At 37.2% G+C, this 16562-nt stretch overlaps 1 protein-coding gene and 1 pseudogene across 1 annotated transcript; both read left to right on the forward strand.

The window, feature by feature from the left end:
* Nucleotides 1-1215: 1215 nt before the first annotated feature.
* LOC138384826 (chromobox protein homolog 3 pseudogene) lies at nt 1216-14574 on the forward strand (annotated as a pseudogene).
* Nucleotides 14575-15980: 1406 nt separating this feature from the next.
* Nucleotides 15981-16562, forward strand: LOC138384045 (RNA polymerase II subunit A C-terminal domain phosphatase SSU72 like protein 6-like). The gene has a single exon (XM_069469312.1). It carries the CDS (start codon nt 15981-15983, stop codon nt 16560-16562), a length of 582 nt encoding a protein of 193 aa, XP_069325413.1.

A 16562-nucleotide genomic window follows, 5' to 3' on the forward strand; every position in this document is an offset into this window, starting at 1 on the left:
CTATTTGAACATAGTAATCTTTTTATGTGTAGGTTATAACTTTTTTATTAATGCTCACTCTGATAAATTGCAAGGGAGATAATGGGCTGAATGCTATTATAAAAGTTGAAATTATCTGTTCAAATAATCTCCAAGTAAAGTAAAATGGAATTTTAAAAATAGAATGTAAATGAATTTTACACTCTAAATTATGTTTGTGGCATAGTTTCATATCACTATGACACCTACTTTTGTTTAAGCCTTATGAATAACAGTGAGAAAGCAGATCATTTTGTTGTAATTTCCTGAAAACTAAAGTGTTTATTTGTTTCAACATTGAGAAAATCAGGTCATAAGCCTAATGATGTTTCCAAGAGGGAATGTCCTTTGTAGTGGCTCCAAGCCATGTTTACTAATAGTAGAAAAATAGATTAGAGGTAGTTGGTCATAGTTGAATTAATTTACATGATATCTATGGAAGCAGATTTATTTTGTCAACTTAAGATAACAACAGAGAGATTGGCTTTCAAAAGGCAATGAGTTTATTTGGGTTTAAAGGATGGCACCTGAGAATTACTTGCTATGAGAAGTCATAGGTGCATACAGATAAGTTGAGGAAAGGGGAAACTTTTCAAGGCAAAAGGGAGGAGGCCAGGTAAACTCCTTTGAAATAAAGTTTGTTGGTCACAGAAACTCGTTGCAGGAGTTGATGTAGCCCAGTGGGCGGAGACAGCTGTTGCTAGGGAAGTGTTCTTGTGAGAGCACCTTACTTGGAATGCTGCAGTCTTGAAGACAATGCCCTGTTAGAATGTTAGCAAAAGACCATGAGATCCATGGAGAAAAGAAAGTAGAAGACTTCATTTTCAGAGGGAGAAAAAAAATCCTATGATGGAGAAATGCAGCTTTTAGGGAAATCTGAATGTGCATGCTCTGCGTAAGGCAGGGAGGAGCTTATATACTGGGTAGACATATCTGCAAAATACATCTTATGTTCACTTTGCGGGGGGGTGGGGTTAGCTTTAAAATGAGGTGTAATTGGTTTGACTGTTTATGTCAAAAGGTGAGCTATAGGGCATAAAGACAATTTGTGCAGTCTCTACAAACTGGCTGAAACTGGCTTAAGGTCTGTGGCCATTTATCAAGAAAGAATGTTTAGAGAGTTGCCATAGACCCATGATCCAGAGCAGCTGAGAGGCGGTGAATCATAGCTCTTCAAGTCTGCAATAAAAAGTGGCCTCCAATAAAACTACATGGCAAAAAAATGGGAAAGAAACAGAATAGGAAGAGTAAAAAGGTTGAAGAGGCGGAGCCTGAAGAATTTGTGGTGGAAAAAGTACTGGATTGATGTGTAGTAAATGGGAAAGTGGAGTATTTCCTGAAGTGGAAGGGATTTACATATGCTGAAAATACTTGGGAACCTGAAGAAAATTTAGATTGTGCAGAGTTAATTGAAGCATTTCTTTCTTTCTTTTTTTTTTTTGAGACAGAGTCTCACTCTGTTGCCCGGGCTAGAGTGAGTGCCGTGGCGTCAGCCTAGCTCACAGCAACCTCAAACTCCTGGGCTCAAGGGATCCTCCTGTCTCAGCCTCCCGAGTAGCTGGGACTACAGGCATGCACCACCATGCCCGGCTAATTTTTTCTATATATATTTTTAGCTGTCCATATAATTTCTTTCTATTTTTAGTGGAGATGGGGTCTCGCTCTTGCTCAGGCTGGTCTCGAACTCCTGAGCTCAAACGATCCGCCCACCTCGGCCTCCCAGAGTGCTAGGATTACAGGCGTGAGCCACCGCGCCCGGCCTGAAGCATTTCTTAATTCTCAAAAAGCTGGCAAAGAAAAACCTGGCACAAAAAGAAAACCTTTATCTGACAGTGAATCTGATGATAGCAAATCAAAGAAGAGAAGAGATGCTGCTGACAAACCAAGAGGCTTTGCTGGAGGTCTCGATCCTGAAAGAATACTTGGTGCCACAGACAGCAGTGGAGAGTTAATGTTTCTTGTGACACAGAAAGATTCAGATCAGGCAGACTTGGTGCTGGCAAATATGAAGTGTCCTCAAATTGGAATTGCTTTTTATGAAGAGAGACTAATTTGGCATTCTCGTTCAGAAGATGAAGCTCGGCCGGGCGAGGTGGCTCACGCCTGTAATCCTAGCACTCTGGGAGGCCGAGGCGGGTGGATTGCTCGAGGTCAGGAGTTCGAGACCAGCCTGAGCAAGAGTGAGACCCCGTCTCTACTAAAAATAGAAAGAAATTATATGGACAACTAAAATATATATATACAAAAAATTAGCCGGGCATGGTGGTGCATGCCTGTAGTCCCAGCTACTCGGGAGGCTGAGGCAGGAGGATCGCTTGAGCCCAGGAGTCTGAGGTTGCTGTGAGCTAGGCTGACGCCACGGCACTCACTCTAGCCCGGGCAACAGAGTGAGACTCTGTCTCAAAAAAAAAAAAAAAATTTATTTATTTATTTATTTATTTATTTATTTTTTTGTTGAGACAGAGTCTCACTCTGTTGCCCAGGCTAGAGTGAGTGCCGTGGCGTCAGCTTAGCTCACAGCAACCTCAGACTCCTCGGCTTAAACGATCCTCCTGCCTCAGCCTCCCGAGTAGCTGGGACTACAGGCATGCGCCACCATGCCCGGCTAATTTTTTCCATATAGATTTTTAGTTGTCCATATAATTTCTTTCTATTTTTAGTAGAGACGGGGGTCTCGCTCTTGCTCAGGCTGGTCTCGAACTCCTGACCTCGAGCAATCCACCCGCCTCGGCCTCCCAGAGTGCTAGGATTACAGGCGTGAGCCACCGCGCCTGGCCGAATGTCTTCTTAAAATTCTATTTGTCCTACTTGTGTGAGTCAAGATCAGCTATGAAAAACATTCTGTACTCTTTTTAGATATTTTCTGTTTTGTTTTGGTGCTACAATGAAATTGTTTACAATTTTATTTTGAATTATTTGCTGTTAGTATAGAAAATATAATTTATTTTTGTATTTTAAACTTGTATCCCATGACCTAGCTAAATCCATTTATTAATCCTGTCTTAAGATTTTTTACATACACAACTATATCATCTGTTTACATTTTCCTTTCCAACCTGAATATTGTTTATTTAGGTGGCTTTTTAAAAACAGTTTACTTATGCATTCACCTACTGAAGGACATCCTGGTTGTTTCTAAGTTTCGGTAATTATGAATAAAACTGCTATAAATATCTGTGTGCAGGTTTTTGTGTGGCCATTCATTTTTAGCTCATTTGGGTAAATACCAAGGAGCACAATCGCTGGATTATAAGGTAAGAGAGAATATTTAGTTTTGCCTGGGTTGATTCCTCATCTTTATAAGTTTGCTGCACTAAACATTGGAGTTCAGGTGTCTTTTTGATAAAAAGACTTCTTTTCTTTTGGGTATATACCCAGTAGTAGGATTGCTGGATCAAATGGTAGGTTTATTTTTAGTTTTTCAAGAAACTGCCAAGCTGTCTTCCTAAGTGGCTGTACTATATTGCATTCCTACCACAATGAATGAGAGTTCCTGTTGCACCACATTCTTCCCAGCATTTAGTGTTGTCAATGATTGTTACCATTCTAATAGGTATGTAGTAGTATCTCATTTTAATTTGCAATTCTTCAATCACATATGTTGAGCATATGTTCATATGCTTATTTGACACCTGTGTATCTTCTCTTATGAGTTATCTGTTCAGACCTTTGTCCATTTTTAAATTGGGTTATTCATTTTCTTATTGTTGAGTTTTAAGAGTTCTTTGTATATTTTGGATAAGAATTATTTATCAGATATGTCTTTGCAAATATTTTTTTTCTGGTTTGTGGTTTGTCTTTTCATTCTCTTGATAGTTAATTTTGTAGAGCAGAAGTTTTTAATTTTAGTTAAGTCCAGTTTATCAATAATTTCTTTTATGAATTATGCCTTTGGTGTTTACTGAAAAAGTCATCATCACAGCCAAGGTCATCTGGATTTTCTCCAGTTATCTTCTAGGAGTTTTATAGTTTTGCATTTTATTTTTAGGTCTATGATCTATTTTAAGTTAATTTTTGTGAAGTATAGAAGGACTATGTCTACATTAATTTTTTAATATCAAAATATACAGGGGTACAAATGTTTTGCTTCCATGGGTCTCTTTTGTAATGATTGAGTCAGGACTATATAGTGTGCTCATCACCCAGATAGTGTTGACTGTATCTGTTAGGAAGGTTTTCAGCCATTCCGTCTTCCCCCCTCTCCTCCTGGTTGATTTCCACTTAGTTTTACTTCCCTCTGTGTACATGTGTGCTCATCATTTAGTTCCAATTTAATAGTAGTGTTTATTTTTCCATTCTTGAGATACTTCATTTAGTACAATGGCCTCCAGTTCCATCCAAATTGTTGCAAAAGGCATGAATTCATCCTTTTTTTATGACTGAGTAGTATTCTGTGGTATACATATACCACATTTTGTTAATCCACTCATGAATTGATGGGCACTTGGCTTGATTCCACATCTTTGCAATTGTGAATTGTGCTGCAATAAACATTCTAGTTCAGGTGTCTTTTTGATGAAAAGCCTTCTTTTCCTTTGGGTAAATACCCAGTAGTGGGATTGCTGGATCAAATGGTAGGTCTACTTTTAGATTTATGAGGAATCTCCATATGGTTTGCCATAGAGGTTGTACTAATTTTCAGTCCCACCAACAGTGTAAAAGTTTTTCTTTCTGCATCCATGAAGCATCTGTTGTTTTTGGACTTTTTAATAAAAGGCATTCTAACTGTGGTAAGGTGATACCTCATTGTGGTTTTATTTTTCATTTCCCTGATGATTAGTGATGTTGAGCATTTTTTCATATGTTTATTGGCCATTTGACTATCTTCTTTTGGAAAGCTTCTTCTCAGGTCTTTTGCCACTTTTTAATGGGTTTGTTTGTTTTTTTCGTGCTTATTTACTTGAGTTCTTTGTAGATTTTGGTTATTAGTCCTTTATCAGATGTATAGCTTGGGAATATTTTCCTCCATTCTGTAGATTGTCTATTTGATCTGCTGATTATTTCTTTAGCTGTGCATAAGCTTTTTAATTTAATCAAATTCCATTTATTTATTTTTGTTGTTGCTATAATTGCCATTGGGTTCCTAGTCATAAATTATTTGCCTAAGCCAATATCTAGAAGAGTTTTCCTTACATTTTCTTCTAGAATTCTTATGGTTTTATGCCATTTATTTAAGTCTTTATCCATCTTGAATTAATTTTTGTGAGTGGTGAGAGATAGGGGTCCTGTTTCATTTTTCTGCATGTGCCTCTCCAATTTTCCCAGCACCATTTATTGAATAGGGCTTCTTTTCCCCAGTGTATGTTGCCTGCTTTGTCAAAGATCAATTGGCTGTAGGTAGATGGTTTTATATCTGGGTTCTCTATTCTTTTCCATTGATTTATTTCTCTGTTTTTTGTACCAATACCGTGCTGTTTTGGGTACTATAGCCTTGCAGTATAGTTTGAAGTTTGGGAATGTGATGCCTCCAGCTTCGTTCTTTTTGCTTAGGATTGCTTTGGCTATTGGGGCTCTTTTCTGATTCCAAATGAAGCATAGAATTAGTTTTCTAGACCTGTGAAATATGACATTGGTATTTTGATGGGGATTGCATTTAATCTGTAAATTAGTTTGGGTACTATGGGCATTTTAACAATGTTGATTCTACCAGTCCATGAGCATGATATGTTTTTCCATTTGTTTGTGTTGCCTGTGATTTCTTTCCTCAGTGTTTTGCAGTTCTTTTTGTATAGATCTTTTACCTCCTTGGTTAAACATATTCCTAGGTATTTTCTTTCTTTCTTTTTTTTTTTTGAGACAGAGTCTCGCTCTGTTGCCCGGGCTAGAGTGCCGTGGCATCAGCCCAGCTCACAATAACCTTAAACTCCTGGGCTCAAGCAATCCTCCTGCCTCAGCCTTCCAGGTAGCTGGGACTACAGGCATGTGCCACCATGCCAAGCTAATTTTTTCTATATATATTTTTAGCTGTCCAAATCATTTCTTTCTATATTTTAGTAGAGATGGGGGTCTCACTCTTGCTTAGGCTGGTCTCGAACTCCTGACCTCGAGCAATCCTCCCGCCTCAGCCTCCCAGAGTGCAAGGATTACAGGTGTGAGCCACCGCGCCCAGCCACATTTTCTTTGTAGTTATTGTGAATAGTATGGAGTCTTTGATTGACTCTCCTCCTGACTGTTACTGGTGTATAGAAATGCTACTGTACATTGATTTTGTAACCTGAGACTTTGCTGAATTTATTTGTCAATTCCAGAAGTCTCTTGGTGGAGTCTTTGGGCTTTTCTAGATATAAGATCATATTGTCAGCAAAAAGTAATAGTTTGGCCTCCTCTTTCCTGATTTGGATACTCTTTATTTCTTTCTCTTGCCTGATTGCTCTGGCTAGGAATCCCAGCACTATGTTGAATAGAAGTGGTGACAGTGGGGCCTCTTGTCTTATTCCAGTTCTTAGTGGGAATGCTTTCAACTTTTCCCTATTCAGTATGATGTTGGCTGTGGGGTTGTCATATATGGCTCCTATAATTTTGAGATATGTTCCTTCTATTCCTTGTTTGTTGAGGGTTTTTATCATGTCTTTTGGTTCTATAATATCTATAATATTCAGTTTCAAATTTTTTTCCAGATCCTAATTGTCCAGATAAATTCTTCATACTTTCAAGGACCTTCAGCATATTTTTGTACTTTTAAGTTTTTACTTTTAAAATTCTATAATCCTTGTTTGATAACTCTGATTACGGTGTCATTTGCCACTCTCCTTTTCTTTCAGTTTTTGTTTTGATCACTGGCCATAAAGATTTTCCTTTTTAAGTCAAGTAGATTTTTATTTTATGCTTTATATTCTAATAAGAAACATACAGAGGCTGTAAATAATGTTATTTTATCACAAATATTATCTCTCTTTTATGTCCAGATAAAAGGAGCAGATAATCACTTTTTTCCAAACAGGACTTGGGCTGACGTGAGGCCAGTTTCAGTTTTAACCAAATCAGTCTTTGTCTTATACGCTCTTATGCCTAGAGAAAAATCCTTCACAGATTTTTATTTAGACCGTGGAAGGCCTTTTTCTCCTCAGTTTGTAAAATGTGAAATACATTAAATATGAAGTAATTAGTTATATTATGGAAAAAACTTAAAGTGTTATAATTTGCAGTTAGTAAACATTAGTTAAAATGTCTCAAATATAATTATATACTTGTTAGAAATCTGTGCAAAGATAATAGGATATATGATTTTGTATACAGTTTGATTTCAAATATGTAAAAAGTTCAAGAAAGGGATACACAGAATTATAGCATAAATACAAGAGTCATAAATGGAACTTCTTTATGCATTTAAATATTTTTCAAATAGTTTATAACGATCATTTCATACTTTTGCTTTTTAAAGTGAAAAATTATTTTTTTGTAATAACTATTATGTTAGTAGTGTTAGCAGATACAGTAGATACTAGCAGGGAAACAATAAACACATGTGCAAACATAAGCAGACACAAATGCTCATACATATGCATGATATATAACAATATACATTAAAATTTATTAACAGTGAAAATCTCAGAACATTAAGAAGTTGATGACTTTTACAAGCATCTTTTTCTATTAGTCTGTATTGGCTAGTCTTAAAAGGGTGACCATGATTTATTCAAGCAAATCATTTCCCCATCTTATCCACATAAGAGAGGAAAGGAAGTGCTCCCTGTTGAAAGGTATCAACTGTACTCTCCACAGTCCTTTTATAAATTTGTCTGACATATTATCAGAAAGTACTAGATATGGAAAGTGGCAGGAAAATATGATCAATAATTGAGAGGAAAACTAATAATTGAAGAAGATCCTCAAATAATCCATATATTGCAGTTAGCAAACAAGGACTTTAAAATAACTGTGATTAATATGTTAAAGGAAACAGAGAAAAAAATAAACAAAATGGATAAGAAGATAGACTATTCTCTCTATTCAAGAGAATTAGAACATATTTAAAATTTTTAAACAGACATTCTAATATTGAAAAATGCAATATCTGAAAAACCTCAAATTAATAACTCATTAGAAAGAAGAGGTTAGAGAACACAAATATATATAAGTAGAACATATGCTAATTGCAGCACAGAAAGAAAAACTATAGAACATGAAAATAGAACAGAGCATAAGAAATATGCTTAAAATAGTTTAAAACATATTTTTAGACCCCAGAAAGAGAAGCCAGAAATATGGAAAAGAGGCTATATTGAACAGATAATGGCACTCTCAGCCTTAGCACCATCTTCTTAGAAACCCTTGCTCTAGGAGAGGCACTTGAAGGGAGAAGCAAATATGCAGGGTGAAGAGCAAAAGAAGAAATATAATGCAGAGGTCCAAGTAAAATATTACTTTGTTCATGGAAGTTCATGGAAGCCACAGGAGCAGAAATGTGGGATGTCTAAGGCCGAGAATGCTGTTATGAGTTGTTGGACTGCATGTTACTGTCTAGAACATATCTCTCAATGAATTTAGAACTTTCATCCCTGTCTGATCACCAGGGCCATCTCCTTGCAAAAGACCCACTTAGCTCATACCAACACATTGTCTGTTGGTTTTTTGTGCTAGACCTGCAAAATTCTGGTTGTGGCCAAGTGTAACATGTATAAAATAAATTATCTCTCTTGCTATCTTTTTTTTTTAATTTCAGCTTATTATGGGGGTACAAAAGTTCAGGTTATACATATTACCCATGTCCCCCCGATCCCCCCGAGTCAGAACATTCAAGCGTGACCATTCCCCAGACGGTGCTTCTGCACAGCCAAAGAAACAGTCATGGGAATAAACAGACAACCTACAGAATGGGAAAAAATTTTTGCATACTACACATCATATAAAGGACTGATAACAAGAATCTATTTAGGACTCAGGAAAATCAGTAAGGCAAACTCAAACAACCCTATCAAAAAGTGGGCAAACGACATGAATAGAAATTTCTCTTGTTATCTTAAAGAAAAAAATGGCGTGATATTTTTCTAAAATTTGTGGAAACCAGGAGCCTACAGATTTAAGAAGCTAGCAAATTCATTAACTAGTTAATAAATTGAAAATCATACAAGGGCATGTATAGGAAAACTTTCAAACACCAAAGATAAGAGAAAATCTTAAAAGCAACAGGAGATAAAAGACATATTACTTTTGAAGGAGCAACAGTAATGACACAGGAAAGCAACTCCCAATGCTGGGAGCCTCTTGAGGTCCAAGTTGGTCCTTGGCTTTATGCAAGAAAGAATTTAGGAGTGAGCTGACAGTATAAAGTGAAAGTGAGATTTATTCAGAAACAATAGAAAGTCTACTCCACAGAGGAGAGGAGAACTGGCCCCCGGGTTTTATTGCTTTTCTATTTAAGCAACAGCTTAATTAAAGGCCAAACAAGGGGAGGAGTATTCATGGAAGGGGTGGTTTTTCACCATTTTGGTTCTAACCCATTGGAACTTGCACTGCTTCAATCCTGTTTTGATCAGAGTAATTTGAAACTTCATTTTGAGACTTCCTGACTTGGTTAGGTAATGCTGCAGCAATGCCCAAAGCAATGTCCAATGCAATACCTGCCAGTTCTGTCTCAGTAATTGTGGCAGTTGGTTTTTCAAGCTAAATGCTGGAAAAAAGATGACAATGGAATGACATGTCTAATACCCCCTGCCAACTTAGAATTTCATACCTATTGAAAATAACCTTCAAATGTGAGTGAAAAATGGTGGTTTTCAGATTAGAGAAGCAATCATCAAACAACCTACACTACTGGAAATACTAAACGAAGTTCTTCAGTCTGAGGTAAAATAACCCCAGATTGAAGTACGGAACTTCAGAAATGAGTAAAGAGTATTGGAAAAGGTAAATATGTGGGGGCAAAGGACATGAATAGAAACTTTTCAAAAGAAGACAGAAGAATGGCCAACAAACATATGAAAAAATGCTCAACATCTCTAATCATCAGAGAAATGCAAATCAAAACCACAATGAGATATCACTTAATTCCAGTGAGAATGGCCTTTATCAAAAACTCCCAAAACAATAAATGTTGGCGTGGACACAGAGAGACAGGAACACTCATACACTGCTGGTGGGACTGCAAACTAGTGCAACCTCTGTGGAAAGCAATATGGAGATACCTTCAACAGATACAAGTAGGCCTACCATTTGATCCAGCAATCCCATTATTGGCATCTACCCAAAAGAACAAAAGACATTCTATAACAAAGATATCTGCACCCGAATGTTTATAGCAGCACAATTCACAATTGCAAAGATGTGGAAACAACCCAAGTGCCCATCAATACATGAGTGGATAAATAAAATGTGGTATATGTATACCATGGAGTACTACTCAGCTATAAGAAATAATGGTCATATAGCATCTCTTGTATTTTCCTGGAGAGAGCTGGAACCCATTCCACTAAGTGAAGTATCACAAGAATGGAAAAATAAACACCACATGTACTCACCATCAAATTGGTTTCACTGATCATCACCTAAGAGCACATTTAGGAATAACATTAATTGGGTGTCGGGCAGATGTGGGGGCTGGGGAGGGGATGGCTGTATACATACATAATAAGTGTGATGCACACCGTCTAGGGGATGGACACGCTTGAAGCTTTGATTTGGGGGGGGGGAAGGGGAAGCAAGGGCAATATATGTAACCTAAACTTTTGTACCCCCATTATATGCTGAAATAAAAAAAAGACAATAAAAAACCACCCAAAATTAATTCTTTAAAACAATATATTAATGTCCTGTAAGATTTATTAAGCTTTGTGGAGGTAAAATATGTGACAACAATAGCACAAAAGTCAGTAGAGGAATAAATAGAATTAAACAGTTGTAAAGTTCTTTCCTTGTTCAGGAAGTCATGAGATTACTGATTGATAGTATATTATAATAAATCAGGGATGTAAAATATGATCTCTAGGATAGTTATTAAAGAATACATGAATATATAATTCAAAAACTAATAGAGGAGAGAAATTGAACAAAAAATATTTGATGAATCTAAAGTAAATCAAGAAAGAAGAAATAAAGAAACATAGTAGAGATGAAAGAAATAGAAAATAAAAACAACATGATGGTAGACTGAAGCCCAGCAATATCAATAACCATGATGAGTAATTACAATAAATGCAAATAACCTTTTCAATAAAATTCAAAGGTCAAAAGGGAAAAATTATAAGAAAAAACCAAATACAGGCTGTTTCCAAAAGACACACTTTAAATATCAGGATCCAGAAAAGTAAAAAGGAAAACAATGGAAAAAGATGTTTCATGCAAACACTAATTTTATAAAAAGCTGGTTTAAATTTGGTGATATCAGACAATGTAGACTTTAAAACAAAACTATTATTAAAGATAACAAAGAACATTTCATGACAATAAACGAGTCATGCAACCAAAGAGAAAACAATCCTAAGTTTCTGTGCACTAAATGATAGCTTCAAAATATATACAGCAAACATTGATAAAACTAAAGAAGAAATATACAGATTCGCAAATGTAACTTGGAAACTTTAATGAACCTTTCTTCATAACTGATATAACAAGGTAAAATACAGTAGTCAGGTGATAGAAGATCTGAACAACAGGAGTAAGGAACCTGACCTAATTGACATATATTGAAATCTTACGTGTTATGTTTCTTGACTGAGTAGAATCAACTAGTACTCAATAGGGGAAAGGTATCTTTTAAAAATCTCCAAATGTTTGAAAATTAAGTCATAGACGTCTAAATAATCCCTAAATTAAATAAGTGTTAAATTAAGTTAAAACGGCCTCCTTATATATTTTAAGTTCAGCCTAAAGGTTTTTCTGGACATAGTGAATTGTAACTTCACTGGATGTTTAAACAGACTGTAACCTACTCTTATACCGACCACAGAGTTTCAGCTAATCATAGGCGGCCAACTGTTCAAACTATGTTCAAATTAAGTCAAATACTGAAATGTAACTAATCCAGCTGTTTCTGTACCTCACTTCTGTTTTCCGTACGTCATTTTCTTTTTTAGTTCATAAATGATCTCACCATGTGTCAGCCCTGAGTAACTCTGAGCCCATTTTGGTTCTGAGGGCTGTTCTATTAGCAAATTGTTCTTTGCTCAATTAAATCTTGTTGAGTTTAATTTGTCTTAAGTTTTTCTTTTAACATAAGAAATCACAGTAGAAATTAGAAGAAATTGTGAACTGCCTTACAGTGTAAATATAACATCAAAACCTGCTGCATGTAGCAAAAGCAGTGCTTAGAGAAAAATCTATAGCTCAAGAAACATACTTTAGAAACGGAGAATAGTTGAAAAGCAACTATCTAAACTTCTATTTCAAGAAGCTGGAAAAAGAAAAGCAAATCGAATCCAAATAAAATAAAGAAAGGAAATAATAAAGGTAGGGGTGTAAATCCATGAAACTGAAATCAGATGCAAAATAGAGAAAAGGAACAAAGCCAGTGTTTGTTCATCATAAAGATTAATAAAAGTTACAAACCACTAACAATGCTGATAAAAAAATAGTAAAACAGATAAATTTCTACTGATAAAAAATTAGTAAAACACATAAATTACCAATAACAGAAATGGAAAGGGTTATCACTGCATATCCTGCCCGTCTTAAAAACATAATAACTAGGCATTGAGAACAAATTTACATGAGTAATTTGAAAATTTAGATGAACAGACTAATTGATTGAAAACACAGCTTTACCACAACTGATTCAAGAAGAAATAGAAAGTGTGAACAATCCTATATCCATTAAAGAAATTGAATCTGTAATTAAAAACCATTGCACAAAGAAAGCACCAGGCCAGATGTCTTCCACAAATCTTTCCAAATCCTTCATGAAGAAATAAAATCAACTGTGGTAGACAAAATAATAAACACCCAAAGTTATCCATGTCCTAATCCCCAGAACCTGTTAATATGTTACCTCACCTGAGAAAAGGGACTTTGCAGATGAGATTAAGTTAAGAACCTTGAAATGGGGAGATGAGCCTGGGTTATCCAGGTGAGCCCAATGTACTATAATCACAAGGGTCAGGCGGGTCAAGGAACAGATTCTCTCCTAGAGCGTCCAGAAGAAGCACAGTTCTGCTCACCACTTTATTTTAGCCTGTAAGACCTATCTTGTACTTCTGACCTTTAGAACTTTAAGGTAGTAAATTAGTATTGTTTTAAACCACAAAATTTGTGATAATTTGTTATAGTAGTAATAGGAAACTAATATACAAATCTTTCACAAACTCTCATAGAGAACAGAAGAGGTAAGTCTTCCCAATTTATTTTGTGAGGTTAGCATACTCTTGATATCAAAAACTAGACAAAGACATAACAAGAAAGAAAATGCATATGCCAACATCTCATGAATCAATGTTAAAATCTAACAAAACACGAGCAAATCAAATTTAATTATGTGAAAGGATTATGTATCATGACAAGGAATGAAAGAATGATTTGACATTCAAAATCTAATCAATGTAATTTACCACATTTATATAATTTCAGCAGATTTTGTCAAGGAAATGGACAAAAGTTTCTGTATTTGCAGATGATGGATTGTATAATGATCAAATTTATGGGAATAAAATGGAAATGATTGGATTAATTTGAAGTTTGTTAGAGTGGATAAAGGATATATAAAAAAAATCACTGGATTCCTATATATAAATGAGTATGACAGAATTCATAATGAGCAATGTCATTCATGGCATAAAATATATAAAATAAATGCAAACAAACAAGAAATCTATTTGACAGGAGAAAAACAGGAAAAATGTTATCTTGCATTTTAACGCAAGATAACAAAAAACAATTGAATATAAATGTTAACTGTTAATGCTAGTTATGCCAGGAAGATTGGGGTTGTGACCCGGACAGGACACATGGACATCACCATAGATGTAGTTCACACATTTTTATTGGTTTACCTGGGTGGTGTTTATCTTATAATGATTCATTAAGCCATTCATCTGTGTCATTGGTTTCTTCTTTGTGTGTTTTTTAAACTGCGAAAAGGTTTCAGAGAAACACTTAAATAAAGGGGTGGTGGTGGTAGGAAAGTTCTCTGGGTGGCCTTGGACTGACCAAGTTCTCTCCTTTTTCTCATTTGTAGTTTTCAAGAAGAAATGTAGAATGTGCTAGACATACAACATATAAGATAGGGAGTAAATGGCAGGAACGGCCCGAACTCTGTTCCCATCTCTCCTAGAACAGGATGTCCTACAACACTTTAGCATAGGGTGTCACACTGTCCCTGGGGTATAAAACCCAGGGCAGGTTGCTTTTTGGGTGTCCCTCAGCTGGGATGCAAGTGGGGCAGGTGCAGATGAGACTCCATCTACACTGTGGAGCTTTCCTGAGCCTTGGTGTCTGGCTTGCCACGAGCCCCAGGCTTCTGCTGTCCCTTGCTGCCTATGTGTAGGCAATAAACCTGCTTCATGTAACTTCCTGTGTGCCAGTGTCTGTCTCATGGAACTCTTGCAAGTGATAGAAATTGGCCCACCCAAGCTGCAGCAGGCCCAGTGTTTGGAATTCTCCTCTGGGATGGATACCAGTGCACAGTGAACCTGCTTCACAGAGGAAACACTTTGTAGTCCATAAAGAAAACAAACAACAACAAAAAAACCCCCCACAAAACCCTGACATTAGAAGGATGTTAATAGCCTTATTTGGAATTACTTTTATTTTTATTTCCCCTCTCTTACTTCCCATGTCCAATCTATCATGATGTCACCTCTTGATTATATAAACATTTTCTGACTGGTCTTCCTAAATTCACTCCACTCTGAAGAGAAAGAGCAGAGAAAGTAATGCTTTCAAAATGCAAACCCGATCTTTAAAAACTGTTATTTGGTGGTGGTGTGTTTGGCTAAAGAACAGGATTCTAACCCTTGTCAAAACAGCAATTTGGGCTCCAATGTTTGCAGCCTCCTTTTCACTCCCTTTCAAAAATGTACCATTCTGAGTCCACCTGAAGGGCCTTTGCACAGCTGAGCTGTATGCCGTCAATGTCTTCTCCTCAGGTCCCAGTCCTCTGCCTAGACGCTCACGCTGTAAATTCCCACAGCCCCTCCAAATCACAGGCTAATGCTCACGCCTGGAGGAAAGCACGTTCCCACTTTTGGTCTAAAACGATGTCTCCTCCTAAAAGCTCCCCAGAGTCTCAATAACTCATTCATGTGTGATTACTTGATGTCTGTCTTTCTCCCTCTACTAATATTGTAATCCTGAGAGCAGGGCTATTTTAATTTAGCTACTTAAAGTCACACAAATACAGGATTTATTAGAGTTTATGCTTGTATCTCACCAACAAACATACTCGATCATCTTAAAAACACTTACTGAATTAATTAACTGAAAGTGTACACTTTAGATAACATGGGTTCTTCCTACAAAACATGGAAAAATACCACACATGCAATTTAAACAAATCTAGTATTTTAGGAAATGGAATAATACAACTCATTTCCTAGGGGTACTTCTATTTTTTATTGAGACACTCTGTTGGGGGAAATTTGACCTAATATCTTTTACTAGAATTTCCATAATCCTCCCTGGTGAAACATTCTGAAATGGGAAACAAATTAATGCAAATCAACAGTAAGCAGCAGCAATTTAATGGAGCACAAAGTCAGCAAAGAACCAACCAGGCAACCTCCAGATGTCAAGGTGCTCCTCACTGGGTGGAGACAGGCCTGTTGGGAATTAGTGTTTTAGGTGATCCAATCACCTTGATTGTTCTCATGATTAGATTAGGCTCTGAGATTGCGGCTCATTATCATAATTGAATCAATCAAGAAGGTGTGAAGTCCCCACCCACCTTGTTAAGATGACTTAATATAAACCTCTTTCCCGCCGTTTGACTCTTTGCTTATTTGGAAGAGCTGCACGTAGAAGGTATCTCCAGGCTTTAGGGTCCCTGCAGCCACTGCGGCCCCCAGGTCTCCCTGAAGTGCCCAGCGCCCGCCACGATGCCCTTATCCGAGCTCAGGGTCGCCGTGGTGTGCATGAGCAACGTCAACAGGAGCATGGAAGCCCACAGCCTCCTCGCGAGGAAAGGGATCAGCGTCCGTTCCTTTGGGGCTGGATCTCGTGTGAGGCTCCCAGGACGGAGACCCGATCTTCCCGCGGTTTATGATTTTGCCACAACATATCGACAGATGCACGACGACCTCCTAAGGAAAGACAGGGAATGCTACACCCAGAATGGCATCTTACACATCTTGGGAAGAAATGAGAGGATCAAGCCCGGTCCCGAAAGATTTCAGGAGTGCACCGAGTCCTTTGATGTCATCTTCACCTGTGAGGAGCATGTCTATGACAGGGTGGTAAAACAACTGTCTTCCAGAAAACAGGAGACCTCCCAGCCCGTGCATGTGATCAACGTGGACATGGCAGACGACCCGGAAGGTGCCACCCTCGGAGCGTTCCTCATCTGTGAGCTGTGCCAGCGCCTCCAGGAGGCGGCCGACATGGACAAAATGGCTGGGCTGCTCCGGCAAGCGGAGGAGAAAACGGGAAAGACTTTTCTTCACACCGTCTGCTTCTACTGA

Source organism: Eulemur rufifrons, chromosome 6, assembly GCF_041146395.1.
Source record: "Eulemur rufifrons isolate Redbay chromosome 6, OSU_ERuf_1, whole genome shotgun sequence".
NCBI classification, from domain to species: Eukaryota; Metazoa; Chordata; class Mammalia; order Primates; family Lemuridae; genus Eulemur; species Eulemur rufifrons.

What these genes read in the sequence shown, in the direction of transcription:
- LOC138384045 (XM_069469312.1), top strand. Translation starts at nt 15,981, where the DNA reads ATGCCCTTATCCGAGCTCAGGGTCGCCGTGGTGTGCATGAGCAACGTC.